General features: G+C 48.9%; 1 protein-coding gene across 1 annotated transcript; it reads left to right on the top strand.

Moving 5' to 3' along the window:
• Positions 5241-17773, top strand: GUCA1B (guanylate cyclase activator 1B). Its single transcript, XM_005696310.3, has 4 exons — positions 5241-5726; positions 12490-12639; positions 14248-14368; positions 15289-17773. The coding sequence occupies exons 1-4, from the start codon at positions 5520-5522 to the stop codon at positions 15414-15416; spliced, it is 606 nt and encodes a 201-aa protein (XP_005696367.1). The 5' UTR covers positions 5241-5519; the 3' UTR covers positions 15417-17773.

Genomic DNA, 17930 nt, shown 5'->3' on the forward strand with positions numbered 1-17930 from the left:
CAGATAAAACAGGTGAAAAAGGTGAAACTGATAAATTCCAGTTAGTAACGACAGAGACAGCCGCGTCAGAACCTAATTTTTAAAGGCTAGGATGAGACTTCCCTGGTGGTCCAGCGGTTGAGAATCCACCTGGCAATGCAGGAGACATGAGTTCGCTCCCTGGTCCAGGAAGATTGCACATCCCACAGAACGGTTAAGCCCCATACACCGCAACTGCTGAGCACACAGGCCCCAGAGCCCATCTCCACGGCAGTGAGAATCCCGCACGCAGTGACCAGGACTCAGTGCAGCCAGAAGGACTTTTTTTTTTTAAGATGTTTCAAAAATAAAGTCTGGAAATATGTACTGGAATGCCCACATATTAACGGCAGACTGCTGCTGCTGCTGCGAAGTCGCTTGAGTCGTGTCTGACTCTGTGCGACCCCATAGACGGCAGCCCACCAGGCTGGGATTCTCCAGGCAAGAACACTGGAGTGGGTTGCCATTTCCTCCAATGCATGAAAATGGAAAGTGAAAGTGAAGTCAGTTGTGTCCGACTCTTAGCGACCCAACGGACTGCAGCCCACCAGGCTCCTCTGTCCATGGGACTTTGCAGGCGAGAGTACTGGAGTAGGGTGCCGTTGCCTTTTCAAACCTAAAATCCAGATTTATGTCCCCTTGCAGATTAGCAAAGTATAATACTCATTTCCCCTAAGGGTTAGAAATAAAGAGATGGAGGGAAATAAGGAATAAAAGATGTAAATGTGTGTGAATAAAGGCCAGAACCATAACCCACAGCTGGATCCCTGTGGTCTCAAGGCTGACATTGGTCCTGACTGTCTACTGTAGCCACAGGAGAGTTTAAGCTCCAGTCAGGGGGAGCCTACAAGGTCACAGGAAGCCTGGTGCAGTGACAGCTGTGCGGCTGCAGGCCAGGCCTGTCTCGGGCTCTGCACTCTGGTTTGTTGCTCACAGGCATTTCCATAACCCTGGAGCCAAGCTTAGGGCTGAATGCCTGGGATCCCCAGAGTTCTCTTTGCAAATCCCTGCTCAATTCCTAACCCTGCCCTCCTTAAAGCCTTACTATTGTTACTTACTTCAAGCTATCATTGTCTGTGGAGTCCTAATCCTCTTTAAAACGATATATTTATATCCCAACAGCTCAGCAGTATTTAAGGGCAGGTCATGGGCAACTGACCCACATGAAAAGCCCATTGAATTTCATATTCCTCAGCCAGAGGCTAAATCAAGTTCTATTTCATTCATACGGTCTCTTGAGCGCAGGTATCATCCTTTAATTACTCCTCAACATTGCCTAAATACCGACAAATGTGAAGAGGTGGATAGGGGTGTCACCATCTTCACACAGCCACAGTGACGGCATATGTTGTCTTCAGATGTTCTGAGATGGGGACAGGGTTGGAAATCACTGGAGGCCTCTTCAGTGCTAAAATCACCTTGTCTTTTCACAACAACATATATCTGCTAACCCAGACACTCCAAGGAATCAAGGGCAGTTGTCTTGTAAAATTATGAAGTAATAGCTCACATGAATTCAACTCTGACCATGTGCCAAGTGCTTTGCTCAGTTGCTCAACAAGGCTTGTTTGTGCCAAGAATTCCTTGTTCGTGCCAAGCACTGTTCTAGGCTTTGGAAATTCTGCACGGTGTACGGTGAAGCCCCTCTTCTCTGGGATCTTAGACTCTAGTGGAGAAGACATGATATGGGGGGAAAAATAAGATCATTTCATAGGTATGCAGTTAAGCACTGGGCAGCAACTAAAGTAGGGTAACGACAAAATTACTTGAGTGGTTACTTGGGACGAAAGCCACTAATAGTGGCTCAGACGGCAAAGAATCTGCCTGCAGTGCAGGAGACCTGGGTTCCATCCCTGAGTTGGGAAGATCCCCTACTCCAGTATTCTTGCCTGGTGAATTCCATAGATGGAGGAGCCAGGCAGGCTACAGTCCATGGGGTTGCAAACAGTCAGACATGACTGAGCGACTGATACTTTCACTGTTACTTGAGATGAGATTAGGAAAGTTGTCTCTGAGGAGAGGAAACTATCAGGAAGGAGGCAGCTGTATGAGAGTCTGCGGAAGGGCAGTCCAAGCAGCAGGACCAGTCAATGCTAAGGGCCAGCGAGTATGAAGTGTCTGAGGACAAGGGCAGAGCAACGTGAAGAGGAAGTGGGTGGGACAGATCATGGTTGTGGGAAGGAGTGTGGCTTTTATCCTGAGCGTCAGTGGGAAGCCACGGGAGAGTTTGAAGTAGGACGGTGATAGGATCTGATTTACGCTTTAGAATACCCTCCTCTGGCTGCTTGGTATGGACTGAAAGGAAGGGGTGATGGGAAGGGTGGGGCAGAACCTGCTGCAGTGGACCAGCGAGAGGACGTAGCCTGGACAGAGCTGCAGGGACGGAGGGGATGGGAAATTGTTATACTAAGAATAAGTTTGGAGGTAGAGCTGACAGAAAGACCTCCTCGTAGGCTGAAGGGAGATCTAAGAGAAAGAGAGGACTCCAGGATGTCTCCTTGATTTCAGTCTAAGCAACTGGATAAACGGTGATGCCATGACTGAGGTGGAGAGGGGTTGAGCAGGGATTTAGGAAGGCCATCAGTATGTTGGCTTTGGCCTTGGTAAGTGTGCAATCTGAGTGGAGATGTTTGGTAGGCAGCTGGGGTCCTGAATCTGGAAGCTACAAATGGTGTGTGATGTCCAGGGTGAATGAGCTCATCTGGGGAGCGCATATGAGTAGAGAGGAGCACAGTCCTGAGGACAAGCCTGGGAAGCCCAAGCATGGAGAAATTTGTTTAAAAGGAGGAGGTGCTGGCAAAGGAGATGAGCAATCAGCGAGGCTGGAGTGGAACCAGGCTCCACGTGAGTCCTTGAACCCTAAAGTGTTTGAAGAAAGAACTTGGGAAGTGGTGCTGAATCTGCAAGAAAAGTTGGTCATCGTGAAGCCTTCTCCATGGAGTGACGGGGATGAGCACCCAGTTGGAGTAAGTTGAGAAGAGAATAAATGAAGAGGAGGGACTTTCCTGGTGGTCCAGTGGCTAAGTTTCTGAGCTCGCCACGCAGGGGGCCCAGGTTCAATCCCTGGTCAGGGAACTAGATTTCACATGCTGCAACTAAAGCGCCCATGTGCTGCAACTAAGACCAATGCAGCCAAAATTATAAAAGAAGAGGATGTGAAACAGGTTCAGTTATCTATTGCTGCCTTCAAAAATGCCCAACACGCCACGGCTTCATGACAGTTCGATCAGTGTTCTGCGAGGACACGGTCTGCCCTGTGTGGTGCCCGCTGGGCTGCTGGAAGGCCAGGGCTGGGGGCATCTGCAGGTTCACTGGCCCCCTTTCCCCACGCGTCCGGTGGCTGACGCTGGCCGTCACCCGGAAGCCCTGGGCCTCCCCACAGCATGATGGCTGCGTTCTGAGGACAAGACCTGGGGGAGAGCCAGGCATGAACCCTGCTGCCTTTGATGACCCAGCCTTAGGAGTCACATAGTGTCGCTTCTGCCCATTCTCTTTGTTGAGTATAGCAAAGTCCCATCCAGGTTGAAGCGAGGGAGAAAGAGGCTCTTCCCCATGATGTGGAGAACATGTGAGACCAGACCCAGTGCTGTGCCATTTTCAGAAAATAACACCTTCCTCTAGGGGAAGAGGGGGCCAAGGTGAGGACAGCGGCTGGAGGGGAGCAGTAACTGGCAGGACTGTTGGATCTAGTGGGCACCATGTCTAGGGCCCACAATATTTTTAATTTCAATGTTTTAATTTCTTTCAAAAATAATGTAATGCAGTCTGGACTGGAACTGGGTTATATTCCTCTTTTCACCAATGAATGATACAATAGCACTTTCATGTTTTAAATTTCTATTTATCTATGGCTGTGCTGGGTCTTCGTTGCTCCACACAGGCATTTTCTAGCTGTGGCAAGCAGGGCCTACTCTCCATTTATGGTTCCTGGGCTTCTCACTGTGGTGGCTTCTCTTGTTGAAGAGCGCAGGCTCCAGGGAGCATGGTCTCAGGAGCATGTGGGATATTAGTTCTTGGACCAGGGATCAAACCTGCGTCCTCTGCATTGGCAGGTGGACTCCCAACCACTGGACCACCGGAGAAGTCTCCAAATAGCACATTTAATACTTAATTATTTACTAGTCAATTATCAATATTTATCTTATAACCCATGAAGGCAAAAGTAGGCCCCAGAAAGTCACAGGTGGCCTCTGACTGTGGGGTCAAGGAGGAATTTTTGTCTTATTTTGTTTGAATAGGGGTAATGTTGAGGCACGTCTACAGATGGGAATGAGCCATTAGCACAGGATACAAGGCGGGTGCAGAAGAGAAAGGGGTGGCTGTGGACATGCAGTACTTGGTTGGGCAAAGGGAGGTGGCAGCTAGAAACCAAGCGGGGGAGCTGACAGGTGGAGAAGTGGGGAAGGGACTCTGCGTCCATCGGACCGGGAAGAGAGGCCGGACGTGTGAGCGCAGGTGCAGAGAGGTGTGTCTGATGCACCTTCTCTGTGAAGTGAAGGATGTGACAAGGTCATCAGCTGAATGCGGGAGTGAGAGGAAGCTTCTAGGGTTGGAAGCGTGGTGGAATAGTCATCTCTGGGACAGAGGAGGGACTTCCCTGGTAGTCCGGTGGTTAAGACTGCAAGCTTCCCCTGGGTCATGGGTTAAGACTCAGGGTCTGGCCTGTAAAGGAACTTCAGGTATCGCACTCGACAGCGGTCCCCAGCCTTCTTGGCACCAGGGACTGTTTTCATAGAAGGCAATTCTTCCACACACTGGGGACAGGGGATGGTTTGGGGATGAATCAAGCATATTACATTTATTGTGCACTTTATTTCTATTATTATTGCATTGGCTCCACCTCAGATTATTGGGCATTAGATCCCAGAGGTTGGGGACCCCTGGTGCTGGGGACCGACAATGTGGGGACAGAGCTGCTCACCCAGAGTCCTTCACATCATAGATCCTGCTGCTTCTCACTAGACCAAGTGGAGGGCCAGCCCCTGCTCACCAGCAGTTCTGATTTATGGGCTAGAAGTTGTACTTGCATCTTCTCTGGATAGCAGTCTCCTGTGTCTCCAAGGCAGGCCTCCCTGGAGCTGCATGGTGCCCTTCTGAAAGTGCCAGGGCCCATGCATAAGATGGGAGGGTCCCAGCCTGCCTTCCCAATTCCCCCTCCATCTGCTTACCTCTGTTTCTGCCCCTTCTCCCTTTTCAGAATCTACTGGACAGCTTACTTGAGTGGTTGACCAGACTGAAGGGAGGGGTGAGGCTAGGGGAGCTTAGCCGACTGGAGGTCAGACCTTCCAGGGGAATCTTCTAATCTTAAGGCACTTAGCTGGCCTGGTCCCGCCCCCTCACTGCCAACCCCCTCCGCTGCCCGTCCCGTTCGGTTGGCCTGGAGAGGATGAAGAGGCTGGCAGAGCAGAGGAAAGGTAGGAAGAGGGCCCTCGCCTAAGGAATCAGTCGGCAGCGTCTCAGCAGGAGGCCCAGGCTCTGCTCCCTGCCGTCCTGGGGCCAGGATGGGGCAGCAGTTCAGCTGGGAGGAGAACGGCGCGGTCGGCGCGGTGGACGCAGCGGAGCTGCAAGAGTGGTACAAGAAGTTCCTGGATGAGTGCCCCAGCGGCACGCTCTTCATGCACGAGTTTAAGCGCTTCTTCAAGGTCCCGGACAACGAGGAGGCCACCCAGTTCGTAGAGGGCATGTTCCGAGCCTTCGACACGAATGGGGTAAGGTGCCCCGAGGGGGCGGACCGAGAGCTCAGGGCTCATCCTTGACTAAAGGAGCACCCTCGGTGGGAGCTCCGCTCGCCAGCCCTCCTGCTCGGCCTCGGCTCTTCTTTCCTCTCCATCCTCTCTTGCCTTCTCTGTCTCACTCTTCCTCCAGACTCCTCTCTCTCCCATCATTCTTCTTCCCATCTTTTCTTTCCATTTCTCCGCTTTCAACTGACTTGTCCTCTTCCTGAGAGCTGAAGGGAGGCTCTGCAGAAAGACCCAGGGTCCTCTCTACGTGTATTTATGGACAGAACTCTGCAGTCACAGGACATGGTTTTTCCGCATCCATCGGGGTTCCCCTTGCTCTAAATATAAGGGGTTTAATGGGAGGAGCTATCTTGGCACAGCCCATGAGTGCCCCTTTGCTGAAAGTAAAAGTGAAGTCGCTCAGTCGTGTCCGACTCTTTGCGACCTCGTGGACTGTAGCCCACCAGGCTCCTCCTTCCATGGGATTCTCCAGGCAAGAATACTGGAGTGGGTTGCCATTTCCTTCTCCAGGGGATCTTCCTGACTCAGGGTCCGAACCCAGGTCTCCTGCATTGCTGGCAGACGCTTTACCGTCTGAGCCACAGGGAAGCCCATGGAAGATTCCATGAAATCATTCATCCACAGAGTTTCTACAAGTCCTTGGTTGGCACCAGGAGCTCAGAAGATAATATATTGAATTTAAACATAGAAAAAAGTAAAAGTGAAAGTCTCTCAGTTGTGTCCGACTGTGGCCCCATGGACTGTAAGCCCACCAGGCTCTTCTGTCCATGGAATTCTCGAGGCAAGAATACTGAAGTGTGTTACCATTCCCTTTTCCGGGGGATCTTTCCGACACAGGGATCCAGCCCAGGTCTCCCTCTTTACAGGGAGATTCTTTAATATGTGAGCCACCAGGAACGCCCTTAAGCACTGAAACCCTTTCATTATTTAAGGCCATCCAATCCAGTGCCTCCACAGTCCTTTAAACCATTAAGTTTGCCTCAAACCCCTGTTTCACTCCTTCAGATTGAGAGGCCAGTGGGTTTGACCTAGATAATTTAATCTGGAAAAAGCGGTAGATACCCCACTTCTGTGTAGGAGAGTTCACTTTTCAGAGTGAGTCACTGGGAACACTTCTTAGTTCCCACCATGCCCCTGGAGAAGGGAATGGCTACCCACTCCAGTATTCTTGCCTGGAGAACTCCATGGACAGAGGAGCCTGGCAGGCTACAGTCCAACGGGGTCGCAAAGAATTGGACATGACTGAGCGACTAACGCTTTTCTTCTTCTGCCCTGGAACTGTCAGTGCACATCTTCTTTGAGCCTGTAGGGGGCGGTAGGGCGGGGTCAGCATATCGCGGCAACGAAAACCCTGGAGGTGAACCCTAACTCCAGATCTCAACTGAGTTTCAGCCTTCCCAAAGTTCCTTCTATAAACTTCTCTGAGTCAGCAGCAGCCCTGAAAGGGAGCAGGCCGAGGTTGTTACTCCAAATTCAGTGAACTGATTTGTCCAAGATCTTAAACTCAGCGGTCCTGCATCCCAGGCAAGCGTTCCTGCCCAGAAGGCAGTGTGTTGGGCTGTTTAAGAGAGGAAATGATTTTTTTGAAGTGTTGAATGTCAGAGGAAAAGTAAACAAATATATCAGGTAGTATGTGGCAAGGTTCACACCCATGAATTTATCAATTTTCTTCAAATTCATTTAAAATTCAATATACTAACAATTCAAGATTTCAAAGGGATTATGAAGCCCCTGGAAATAAAACAGCTGCAACCTCGTATACCTCATTTCTTCTAAGTTAGCATATAATATTCATCAGTCATCTTTAAAATAACTTTTTAATCTCGGTGACGTTAACTTTACAGAAAAATTATAAGGGAGGATAGTGCAAGTAATTTCCATTTACAATTTATCAAAATTCCCCAGTTGTTTACATTTGACTCATTTGCTTTACTATTCTCTCTGTGTGATGTATTATATATATACATGTATACAATATATTCATATATGTGTATATTATGCATATAAATATATGCATTTTTTAAGAGAGAATTATATAGACATCACACCCTTTTACCCCAAATATTCTAGTATGTATTTTCTAAAACCAAGGGCATTCTCTTAACCTAACTAATGATCAAACTCAGGAAAGTCAACATTAATAAGTTCTGTTATCTAACTGACAATCTATACTGACGTTTGATTGACTGTCCTGATGACATCTATTACAACCTTTTTTTTTTAAGCTTGATCATACATTGCATTTAATGTCCTATCTCCCCCCTAGCCTTTTTTTTAAAAATTGGAGTATAATTGCTTTACAATGTTTTGTTAGTTTCTGCTGTACAATGAAGTGAATCAGCCATATGTATTCATATATCCCCTCCCTCTTGAACCTCCCTTGCACTCCACCCCCATCCCACCCCTCTAGGTCATCACAGAGCACCAAGCTGAGCTTCCTCTGCTTTATAGCGGTTCCCACTAGCTATCTCTTTTACACGTGGTACTGTGTATATGTCAATCCTAATCTCCCAATTTGTCCATCCCCTCCCTTCCTCACTACCCCGCCCCTGCCCTGGACCTGATTCCCTTTGGATCCTTTAGTCTCAGCTTTTCTTTATCTTATTTGACTCTGACGTTTTTGAAGACCGCAAGTCGATGATCTGGGTTTACCCTGTGTTGCCTTGAGATGAGATGCAGGTGACACTTCTGGCAGAAATTAATGCCCCGGAAGAGATGCTATGTGCTTCTGAGCATGTGACATCAGAGGGCACGTGATGTTGGCTGGTCCCTTGGATCATTTAGCTATGTGGTGTCTGCCAGATTTCACCACTGTAAAGTGACTATTTCTTCTTTGTAATTAATAAGCATCTTATAGGGAGATATTAATACTTTGAGACTAAGTACACTTCCTATTGCTCATCAAATGATCAGCCCCTAGGTTTGGCACCCAATGATAATTTTCCATCTCCGCTGTCCCTTCTCTTTTATTAGTCGGCCTCCTGCTGTAAGGAAGAGCTCTCCTAGCAGGCGTTTTCAGCTCCTCTGTCAGAAGCTAAGCCTTCTTCCTTTTCTTTTCCCACTTAGTCTTTGTCTCCAAACTCCTGCTCGACTCCACTTCCCACCTCAGAACAACCTTTATAATCAGCAAGTGTCATTTCTGGGCAATTGATCTCTGAGATTTCTGGGGCAGATAAAATCAAAAGAGCTCTTAGATCTAGCTCACACGTCAAGATCTGTGGTGGTGAAAACAGTTTTGTGGTGGCAAGGAGGTAGGGGCACCTGGTCTCTGCTGCTATGCTCCCTCCTGGTGGAGGTAGTAAGGCCATCTCTGGTGCTCGCCTGTAATGCTCTGGATGGAGGAAAAGGAAGGATGAAGGTCAAATGTCCTTCAGGGTCCTTATGCAACGAGTGCTGGGGGGAGGTCAGGGCTGGTTCACAAACGCCGCCAATTCAGGGAGAAACGAGGCAGGTAATCCCACAGAGCAGATCACACGCTTGTCACTTCTGCTCCAACTCTTGAGTAGACAGGCGTTTCCGTCATCTTCAGCCTCTGTGCGTAATTGAAGCTGACGAGAGTGCAGTGGAAGAGAGTAGCCCCTGCTGGGAGCTTCCCAGAACTGGGGAAGCTCCTGGGGTTTGAAGTAAACTCACACGTGAGATCACTTGTCAGGAAAGGGCTGCTCTGCACTGAGACTCATGTAAGGTGAGGGGTCACTGTGGAAACTGTATCATGTTGAGACAGGATGTTGTGAGAACAGAAAGTTCTAGACAAAGAATGAGGGGGAAATCTAAAGAGCTGAAGAGTAGAAATTTGCTGGTGATTTGGGGTTTGTTTGTGTGTTTTACTCCCCTTGGTGCTAGCCACCAGGTTAATTTTTTAAACAGTAATAGACCTTGAATGGAATAAGAAATTTCTCCCAACCTGATGAACTGCAGAAGGCATGTAGCTTGAAAGACTCTGCCATTTGCTGGGTGGGAATTTCTTGGGCAACTTATTAAACCTCTGAGTCTCAGTTTCCTCATCCATGAAATGGGGATAACAGACCTGAGGGAGACGATGTATGTCAAACAAATGGTCCATTTTGCATAATTTTCTAACTGAATTCTTATTTAAAAAGAAACCTAAGGGACTTCCCTGGTGATCCAGTGGTTAAGACTCCATGCTCCCAATGCAGGGGTACAGGTTTGACCCCATGCGCTCCAGGGCATGGCCAATGAAAAGAAACCCAAGATCTATTTTTAGAAAGCCTAACAAATAATAATTACTAATGAAAATAGTCTTTTAAAGGACAACCAATTACCACATTGTACGCCTTCAACTTACACAGTGTTCTTTAAAAGGCTATTGTGCAATTATACCTCAATAAAGCTGGGGGGGAACAGGAAACAAGCCAAATAACCTTCAACGGGCCAACAGAAAGCAAATTAGGGAACATTCATATAATGGTGCACCATTCAGCAATTTAAAAAAAGGAACTGTTGATGCTTACAGTGACTGAGATGAATCTACAGGGCACTGTGCTGAGTGAAAGAAAGTTACACACTATATGATTCTATTTTTATACTCTTTTCAGAGTGAAAATATTATGGATGGAGAACCAAATAGCGGTTGCCAAGTGTTATGGTTGGGAGAAAGATGTGACCTTTGAGAGGTAACACAAGAGAGGTTCTTTGTGTTGAGAGTTACTGGTATCTACGTATCTACGTGTGTCTACACATGTGATACAATTTTGTAGAACAAGGAGGTAGGGGCAATTCAGGTGTAGGAGATTAGCAGGTACAAACTATTACATAAATAAGCTACAAGGATATATTGTATAACACAGGGAATATAGCCAACATTTTATAAGAACACCAAATAGAGTATAATCTTTAAAAACTACGAATCACAATCTAGGAGCTTCCCTTGTGGCTCTGTGGTAAAGAATCCGCCTATCAGTGCAGGAGACTTGGGTTCCATTCCTGGGTTGGGAAGATCCCCTGGGAGAAGGAAATGGCAATCCTCTCCGGTATTCTCCCCTGGGAAATCCCGTGGACAGAGCAGCCTGGTGGGCTAGAGTCCATGAAGTCGAAAAAGAGTACGAGAGAACTTAATGACTAAACAATATTGTATACCTAGAACTTATACGGCGCATCAACTACACATCAATTTAAAAATTCATAGAACTTATATACCCACAAAAATAGTGCATTAGAGACTAGTGGGGGAAAAACAACAGAACAAATAGCAACGGCTAAGAATCTGCCCTACAGGAATTATCAGAGACATAAGGAAAAATACGTACGCACAAGATGCTCATTGTGTAAGCATGGGAAATTTTAAAATAAAAATCCAGTAAAACTATAGCTACAGCCTGACCTCAGTTAGGTAAATATTTACATAGTGAGGAGTATGGGGGCCAGAGGAATTATATAAAGGACGTTGGTTAAACTCTGGAGGTGTGGAGGTGGGCTCGTTTTATCTTCTTGGTTTTTCCTTAAGCATTTGCTGTTTCCCTTGTGTGGGGCTGTATTCTCCTCTTGTCCATACCTTGCCCACGCAGGCACCCCTTGAACAGGGGTTGAGGCTCCTACTTGGCCTGACCCAGTGGGACAGAGGGGCTCTGGGCTAGTGATGCCATTCTGATTATAAAGTCATGCGGATGACAGATGCTCCCGGGGGAGCTGATGATTCCAGTTTTTGATTTAGAGAGCTGAGATCCCAACCTTGAAATATGTGAGGTCCTGCTTTCTAATCTCCTTTCAAAACTATGTTAGTCTTATATTCAGACTTAAGTCAATCATTTCTTTATAGGTTTGTAAATAGTTTTGAGACTCTGGGCAGAAGTTGCATCGTACTAGGCATGGAGGAGAAACAGAAGCAATGTAAACCCCTCTCCTTTCTCCTGGAGGATAGACTGTTGCTAGAGAATGAGACACACGGACAGAACAGTTAAGGGTAGAAGAGAGGGTGGGTGCTGGGCTTTCCTGGTGGTCAGTGGTAAAGAATCCGCCTGCCGATGCAGAAGACGGGGGTTGGATCCCTGGGCCGGAAAGATCCCCTGGAGAAGGAAATGGCAACCCACTCTGGTATTCTTGCCTGGGAAATCCCATGGACAGAGGAGCCTGGTGGGCTACAGTCCGTGTTGTTGTGTTCAGTCACTAAGTCATGCAACCCCATGGACTGTAGCCCACCAGGATTCCCTATCCCTCACTGTCTCCCAGAGTTTGCTCAAACTCATGTCCATTGAGTCAGCGATGCCATCCAACCATCTTATCCTCTGTCACCCTCTTCTCCTCTTGCCTTCAATCTTTCGGGCATCAGGGTCTCTTCCACTGAGTCAGCTCTTCACATCAGGTGGCCAAAGTCTTGGAGCTTCAGCTTCAGCATCAGTCCTTCCAGTGAATATTCAGGGTTGATTTCCTTTAGGACTGACTGTTTTAGCTGCTAAAACAGCAACAGCTGGGAGTGTCAGAGAGGGAGAGGATGGTCACTGTGGCTGAAGTGGTGTGAGAAGGAAGGCTTCCTGGAGGAGGGGACCATTGAGCTGAGCCTTGAAGGACAGGCAGGACTGGGTGATCCTGGAGACTGAGAATGGATCCCAGGGCAGAGAACACCACGAGCACAGATGCAGAGGCACATGCACGCACCGGGGAGGCCAAGCCCTGAGTTTCAGGGGTGGTGGCCTGGAATAGAGTTCCCACCAATGCTCCCGGGAGACGGGGTCAGGGGCTGAAGGGAGCCTCACGGCTCCCACCCCCAATGCAGGACAACACCATCGACTTCCTGGAGTACGTGGCAGCCCTGAACCTTGTGCTGAGGGGCACCCTGGAGCACAAGCTCAAGTGGACCTTCAAGATCTACGACAAGGACCGCAATGGCTGCATCGACCGCCAGGAGCTGCTGGACATCGTGCAGGTGACTGTCTGCTGAGGGGTGGGGGCGGGGCGGGCACCTGGGCACGCTGGATGCTGAAGGGGGCCCCCTGGGCCTGGGGGTGGGAAGGGGCATTGGAATCATTCAGAGTGTGCTTTCCAACTATCATGAAATTAAGCTGGAGATCAATTACAAAAGGAGAATGAGAAAATTCCCATCTGTTTGAAAATCATGCTACTTCCTAATACTCCATGAATCAAAAAAATAGTATCACACACACACAAAATATCATGAACTGAGTAATGATACTAACATAACAAAACTTTGGAATGCAGCTTAAAGCTGAGCTTACAGAAACATCTGTGGCCTTAAAATGTATATACTAGGCAATGGCACCCCACTCCAGTACTCTTGCCTGGAAAATCCCATGGACAGAGGAACCTGGTAGGCTGCAGTCTATGGGGTCGCTAAGGGTCAGACATGACCGAGCAACTTCACTTTCACTTTTCACTTTCATGCATTGGAGAAGGAAATAGCAACCCACTCCAGTGTTCTTGCCTGGAGAATCCCAGGGATGGCAGAGCCTGGTGGGCTGCCGTCTATGGGGTTGCACAGAGTCGGACACAACTGAAGCGACTTAGCAGCAGAAAATGAGAGACTGAAATGAAAATCAATGATCCAAGAAGTCATCTCAACAAATTAAATAAAAGAAAAGGCCAAAAAAAGCAACAGAAAAGAATTAATAAAGAATGGAAATTAACAAAACAGAACACAAACGCACAAGGAAAGTCAATGAAAGCAAAAGTAGGTTCTCTGGAAAGATCAGAAAGCTGATTGACTACTAGCAAGAATGAGCAAGGGGAAAAAGTACTCTGGCTCAGACTCTGCACAAAACCCTCATTAGCCTTTTACTCTCCAGAACTTCACTCTGAGGAGGGAGACGTTGGCGCATTTTACAGAAAAGGAAATCAGCCCACGGAGGTTGTGTGGTTTGCCCAAGTTCATCCACCAGGAGATGCTGGGCTGCCTGTAGTGGTGCCTTGTTTGTGCCACGTGCTGTGCTGGGCAGTGAGGCCATGGGGACCCCCAGTGCACACCTCCGTCCTAGGTGAGCCCCAGCCAAGACCGGAGGATACTCCTCATGTCTGTCTGTCTCTGCCCCTTTTCACTTCCAAACGTTGCCTTGTTGATGGAAACAGGGTGAGCGAGACACCTGTGCTTTTCCCTCCAGCCCAACACCTGTGTCTCCCATCATCCTATCTCACACGCATACACTTCACACACACCCACAAGTATTCTGAAATCTCCATGTCTTCTACTGTAAAGTGGAGGTTAGGCCATCCCTGTGCCTTCGTTAGAGGTTTTGGGTGTCAGCTCTGATTCTCACAGTGGAAACACCAATGGCGTGGGAATGGGGCAGTGGGTGAAGCCAGGAACTCCTCGGTGAGAATTAGGCCATGAAACCCTGAGGAAACGGCCTTAGCACAGGTCACTTTTAGTTTGGACCTGGGTCCCGTGATCCTCAGATGTACAGACTGGGGGGCAGTGCTGAGGACGAGGTGCTGAGGGACGTGGGTCGTGGCGGGGGGTGGCGGGGGGGGGGGGCAGAGCGTGCAGGGTCTCTGGATGTCACTGGCTTCCCTCCCACAGTCCATCTACAAGCTGAAGAAAGCCTGCAGTGTGGAGATGGAGGCCGAGCAGCAAGGCAAGCTGCTCACGCCCGAGGAGGTCGTGGACAGGATCTTCCTTCTGGTGGATGAAAATGGAGATGGTAACTGGAGCAGAGATGATGGTGGGGCAGGGGCGGGGGGCTCCCCATCCTGGGTCACCCCACTTTCTCCACGTCACCTTAGACTAGGCCCTTCACTTCCCGGCAGTGAGATGGGTGTGGAGAAGAGATCATAGAATAACAAGAATATCACTAGCACGTGAGGCTTGTGCGTGTGTGCTAAGTCACTTCAGTTGTGTCTGACTCTTTGTGACCCCATGGACTGTAGCCTGCCAGGCTCCTCTGTCCATGGGGATCCTCCAGGCAAGAATACTGGAGTGACTTCCCATGCCCTCCTCCAGGGGATCTTCACGACCCAGGGATTGAACCAGCATCTCTTGCGTCTCCTGCACTGCAGGTGGATTATTTACTGCTGAGCCAACGGGGAAGCCCCGTGAGGCTTGTAAGAGGGATTAAAACTCCTACTGGAGTTGCCAGGCAAGTGCCGTGGAAGAAGAGGAGCTCTGGAGTCAGGCAGACCAGGATGCTTCATGTACCCTCTCAGCCTGATCTCAGTTTCCTCACCTGGAAAATGGGAATAAGAATAACCGAAAGGAGTAAATGGGGTCACGTACTTGGACTCTCATCGCTGTAGCTCAGCGCCCCAGCCCCAGGCTGTGCAAAGAAGCCGTTGGCTGGGAACACACCCAGAAGAGCCCTCAAAAATATTTTAAAGGTCCCATGTGCAAGAGTAAAACCTGAATTCATTTGCAAAAGAACATTTCAAGGGTCCCACGTGCAAAAGTAAACCTTGAATTCATTTGCAAAGCAAGTCCCTTGAAGAAACCCTTGGAGGTTCCAGGAGACTCCTGGAGGAAAGCCGAAGCTTAGGCCCTGAGACCGCAGGCTTATCTGTGTACATCCCCACCCCATTTCTTCCATTCCCCAACCTGGCATGACTATCTTTCCTACCCCTTGCACAGGGCAGCTGTCCCTGAATGAGTTCGTTGAAGGTGCCCGTCGTGACAAGTGGGTGATGAAGATGCTGCAGATGGATCTGAACCCCAGTAGCTGGATCTCTCAGCAGAGGCGGAAAAGTGCTATGTTCTGAGGGCTCCGGGGCCCTGGGAGCCCTCCAAGACTCCAGGCTCACCAGGTTTCCAGAGCAGTGGGAGGGTCCCTGGTTCAACCTGCTTATGCCCAGTCTTATCCTGGCTTGAACTTCCTGGCATCCCCTTGCAGGGGGTGGGGCTGAGTGGGGAGGGCAGGGGTCATTAGTCTGAAATGGCCAACAGGGCTGGTCCACTGGGAGGATTTGTGGGGTACTGAAGGGACTTGGCTTCCTCTCCCCCTTCAGCTGATTCTGGGAAAGCTATGCCTTGCTAGGTGACTGTGGGGTTCCCACAGATTCCTTCATGGTTCTTAGTTGGAAGCATGGAGATCTAGTGGTAGGGGTTCCATAGATGAAATTAGCAATGAAAATGCCCACACAGTGTGAAACTCACTAGTAGAAGGGTGGGGCTGGCAGGTGTTGTTGACGCTGAAGAAAAGGTAGGAATTGGGGAGAAGGGATGAATAACAATTACATCCCCCCAGGACCCCAAGGACTGTTCTTCCTGCCCTTGGAGGGGGTAGACTGTACTTAAAGGAGCTGTTTCAGTTCTGCCCTGGTGCTGCTCTGCCAGCTTCTTCCAACCCTCCTTCCCCACTCCCTACCCCTCATCCCTCACACTCAGCTCTCCAACCCCCACCCCCAGAATGGACCCTCCAAAGTTTGCCATCACAAGCCCACAAGCCAAGTATGTCTCCTTAAAGAATGGAGGAACCTTTCTTCTATTTCTGGAGAGAACTGGGGCCTGCCAACCTGCTCTAGGACAGGCTCTGCCTCCAACTCCTGTGTGACCCACGGCGGGCATTTCTTTTCCCTGACCTAGGTGTTTTGTCTGCGCCATGAGCAGGCTGGACTCGACAAGCAGTTTTCAGATTATTACTTTTTTAGATATGGGATTCTTTTTGTTATACAAACTCTATGTGCAGCCTCCATACAGAAACTAGATTAAAAGGCAGTCACTCCGGCAATCCATGGGTTAGGACTCTGCACTTTCACTGCTGCGGGCTTGGATTCAACCCCTGGTCAGGAACTAAGATCCTATAACCCATGCAGTGCAGCCAAAAAATAAAGAAAAAAAAAAGAAGGTAGTCACTCTGGTTGCAGGGGGTGGTACTGAGGAACTCAAAAAAGAAACCCATGTAAATAGATATGTTTTTGTGTTGAAGTATGAAGAATAAAACTAATTTGTAGATCCTGTGATTTCATGGGCATGATATCCATATAAAGTTAACTGTAGAAATAAATGTAAGGTTAAAAAAATAGTCAATTAAAAAGTAATAGTAATCCAGCTGGGACACAGATATGCCCCAAATCATGAAGCTGGTAGGTGAATGAGGCTGGGGAAATGTCCCAGTTCTATCCAGATACCCTCCCAGCTCTGACCTCCAGCATTTCCCAAGAGGCAGCCACCAAGAGAAGCAGCAGAAATGTCAACTCCCTTTTGCCCCTCGCATTGAGCTCCACTTTCCCTCCATGTCTGTGCTCCGGCCCCACCTGACTTCCAATCTAGAGCAGTCCACGTGATGGACAGGACAGGTGTGAACAAAATGCCTCCTCCCTTCCATCCCAGGGGGCCCTCTGCAGGCTGGGGCTCCACCCCCTACTTTCCCCTTGTTTGCTCCCTTCCACCCCCTTGGATTTTCATGTGCTCCCAGAACCTCCCCCACACCCAGCTGAAGTGAAGACTCAAGTGAAAGAGCATCTCTGAAAAAAGTGATCACAACTACTCCAGCCTGTGTCTCTCCCCAGGGTCTTGGTCAGGTATTCTTAAAGCTGGAGTGTGCAAAGAATGGGGAGAGGGCCCCCTGTAAGAGACTGTTCCACTTCTCTACTGGTGTCAGGTCTCACTGTGGTAAGAGGGATTTAGGTTAGATGGGGGATGGTCAGGACACTTGCCATTAACAATGAGTCGAAATCCTATGGGGGTACCATGTGGTACCATGTGGCACTGAGGGGCCAGCAGAGGAAGAATAAGGGTGTTGTGCAACCACTCCTGAATAAATACAGATTCCCAATGGATTAAGGAGGACTGTCTATAGTATCATAACTTCTCTTGGCATATTGTTTGATAAGGATGCTGTGAGTTCCTTGAGGATGCGAACTGTCCTCTTCTTTGCACGTGTAACATCTAGCATTAATATAAGTAGCTGTTCGAGACACGCTTGTTGAAGGGAGGAGTGAATCAACACAGACCACTTAGGCTCTGGGATATTGGGGGCAGGACGGGCATGTGACAGCACTCAGTTGAAGGCTGCAGCCACCAGATCTTCAGGGTCCCACTGGAGTCCTGGGAAAGCCCACCTCTGCCTCAGAGCTTCTGTATCTAAAAGAGCGTGGAACCAGAGAAGCTCAGTGGAAGAGCTGGTAAAAGCTGGGGGAGGTGCAGGAGGGAGTAGGGAGGAGGAGCCTGACAGATGCTGAAGGCCGCCCCCAGCAAGGAGAGTCACCACCAGCTGAATCACACAGAGAGTTCCGGAAAGGTCCCCCGCTCTGGACCACTGCCCCTGTGCTGAC

The sequence above is a fragment of the Capra hircus genome, chromosome 23, assembly GCF_001704415.2.
Source record: "Capra hircus breed San Clemente chromosome 23, ASM170441v1, whole genome shotgun sequence".
Taxonomy (NCBI): domain Eukaryota; kingdom Metazoa; phylum Chordata; class Mammalia; order Artiodactyla; family Bovidae; genus Capra; species Capra hircus.

Bases quoted from the DNA above. Each gene is read 5' to 3' on its own strand.
- GUCA1B (XM_005696310.3), top strand. From the start codon at position 5,520: ATGGGGCAGCAGTTCAGCTGGGAGGAGAACGGCGCGGTCGGCGCGGTG. The intron at 5,727-12,489 runs GTAAGGTGCCCC...CCCCCAATGCAG, and splicing joins GAGCCTTCGACACGAATGGG to GACAACACCATCGACTTCCT. The intron at 14,369-15,288 runs GTAACTGGAGCA...CCCCTTGCACAG, and splicing joins GGTGGATGAAAATGGAGATG to GGCAGCTGTCCCTGAATGAG.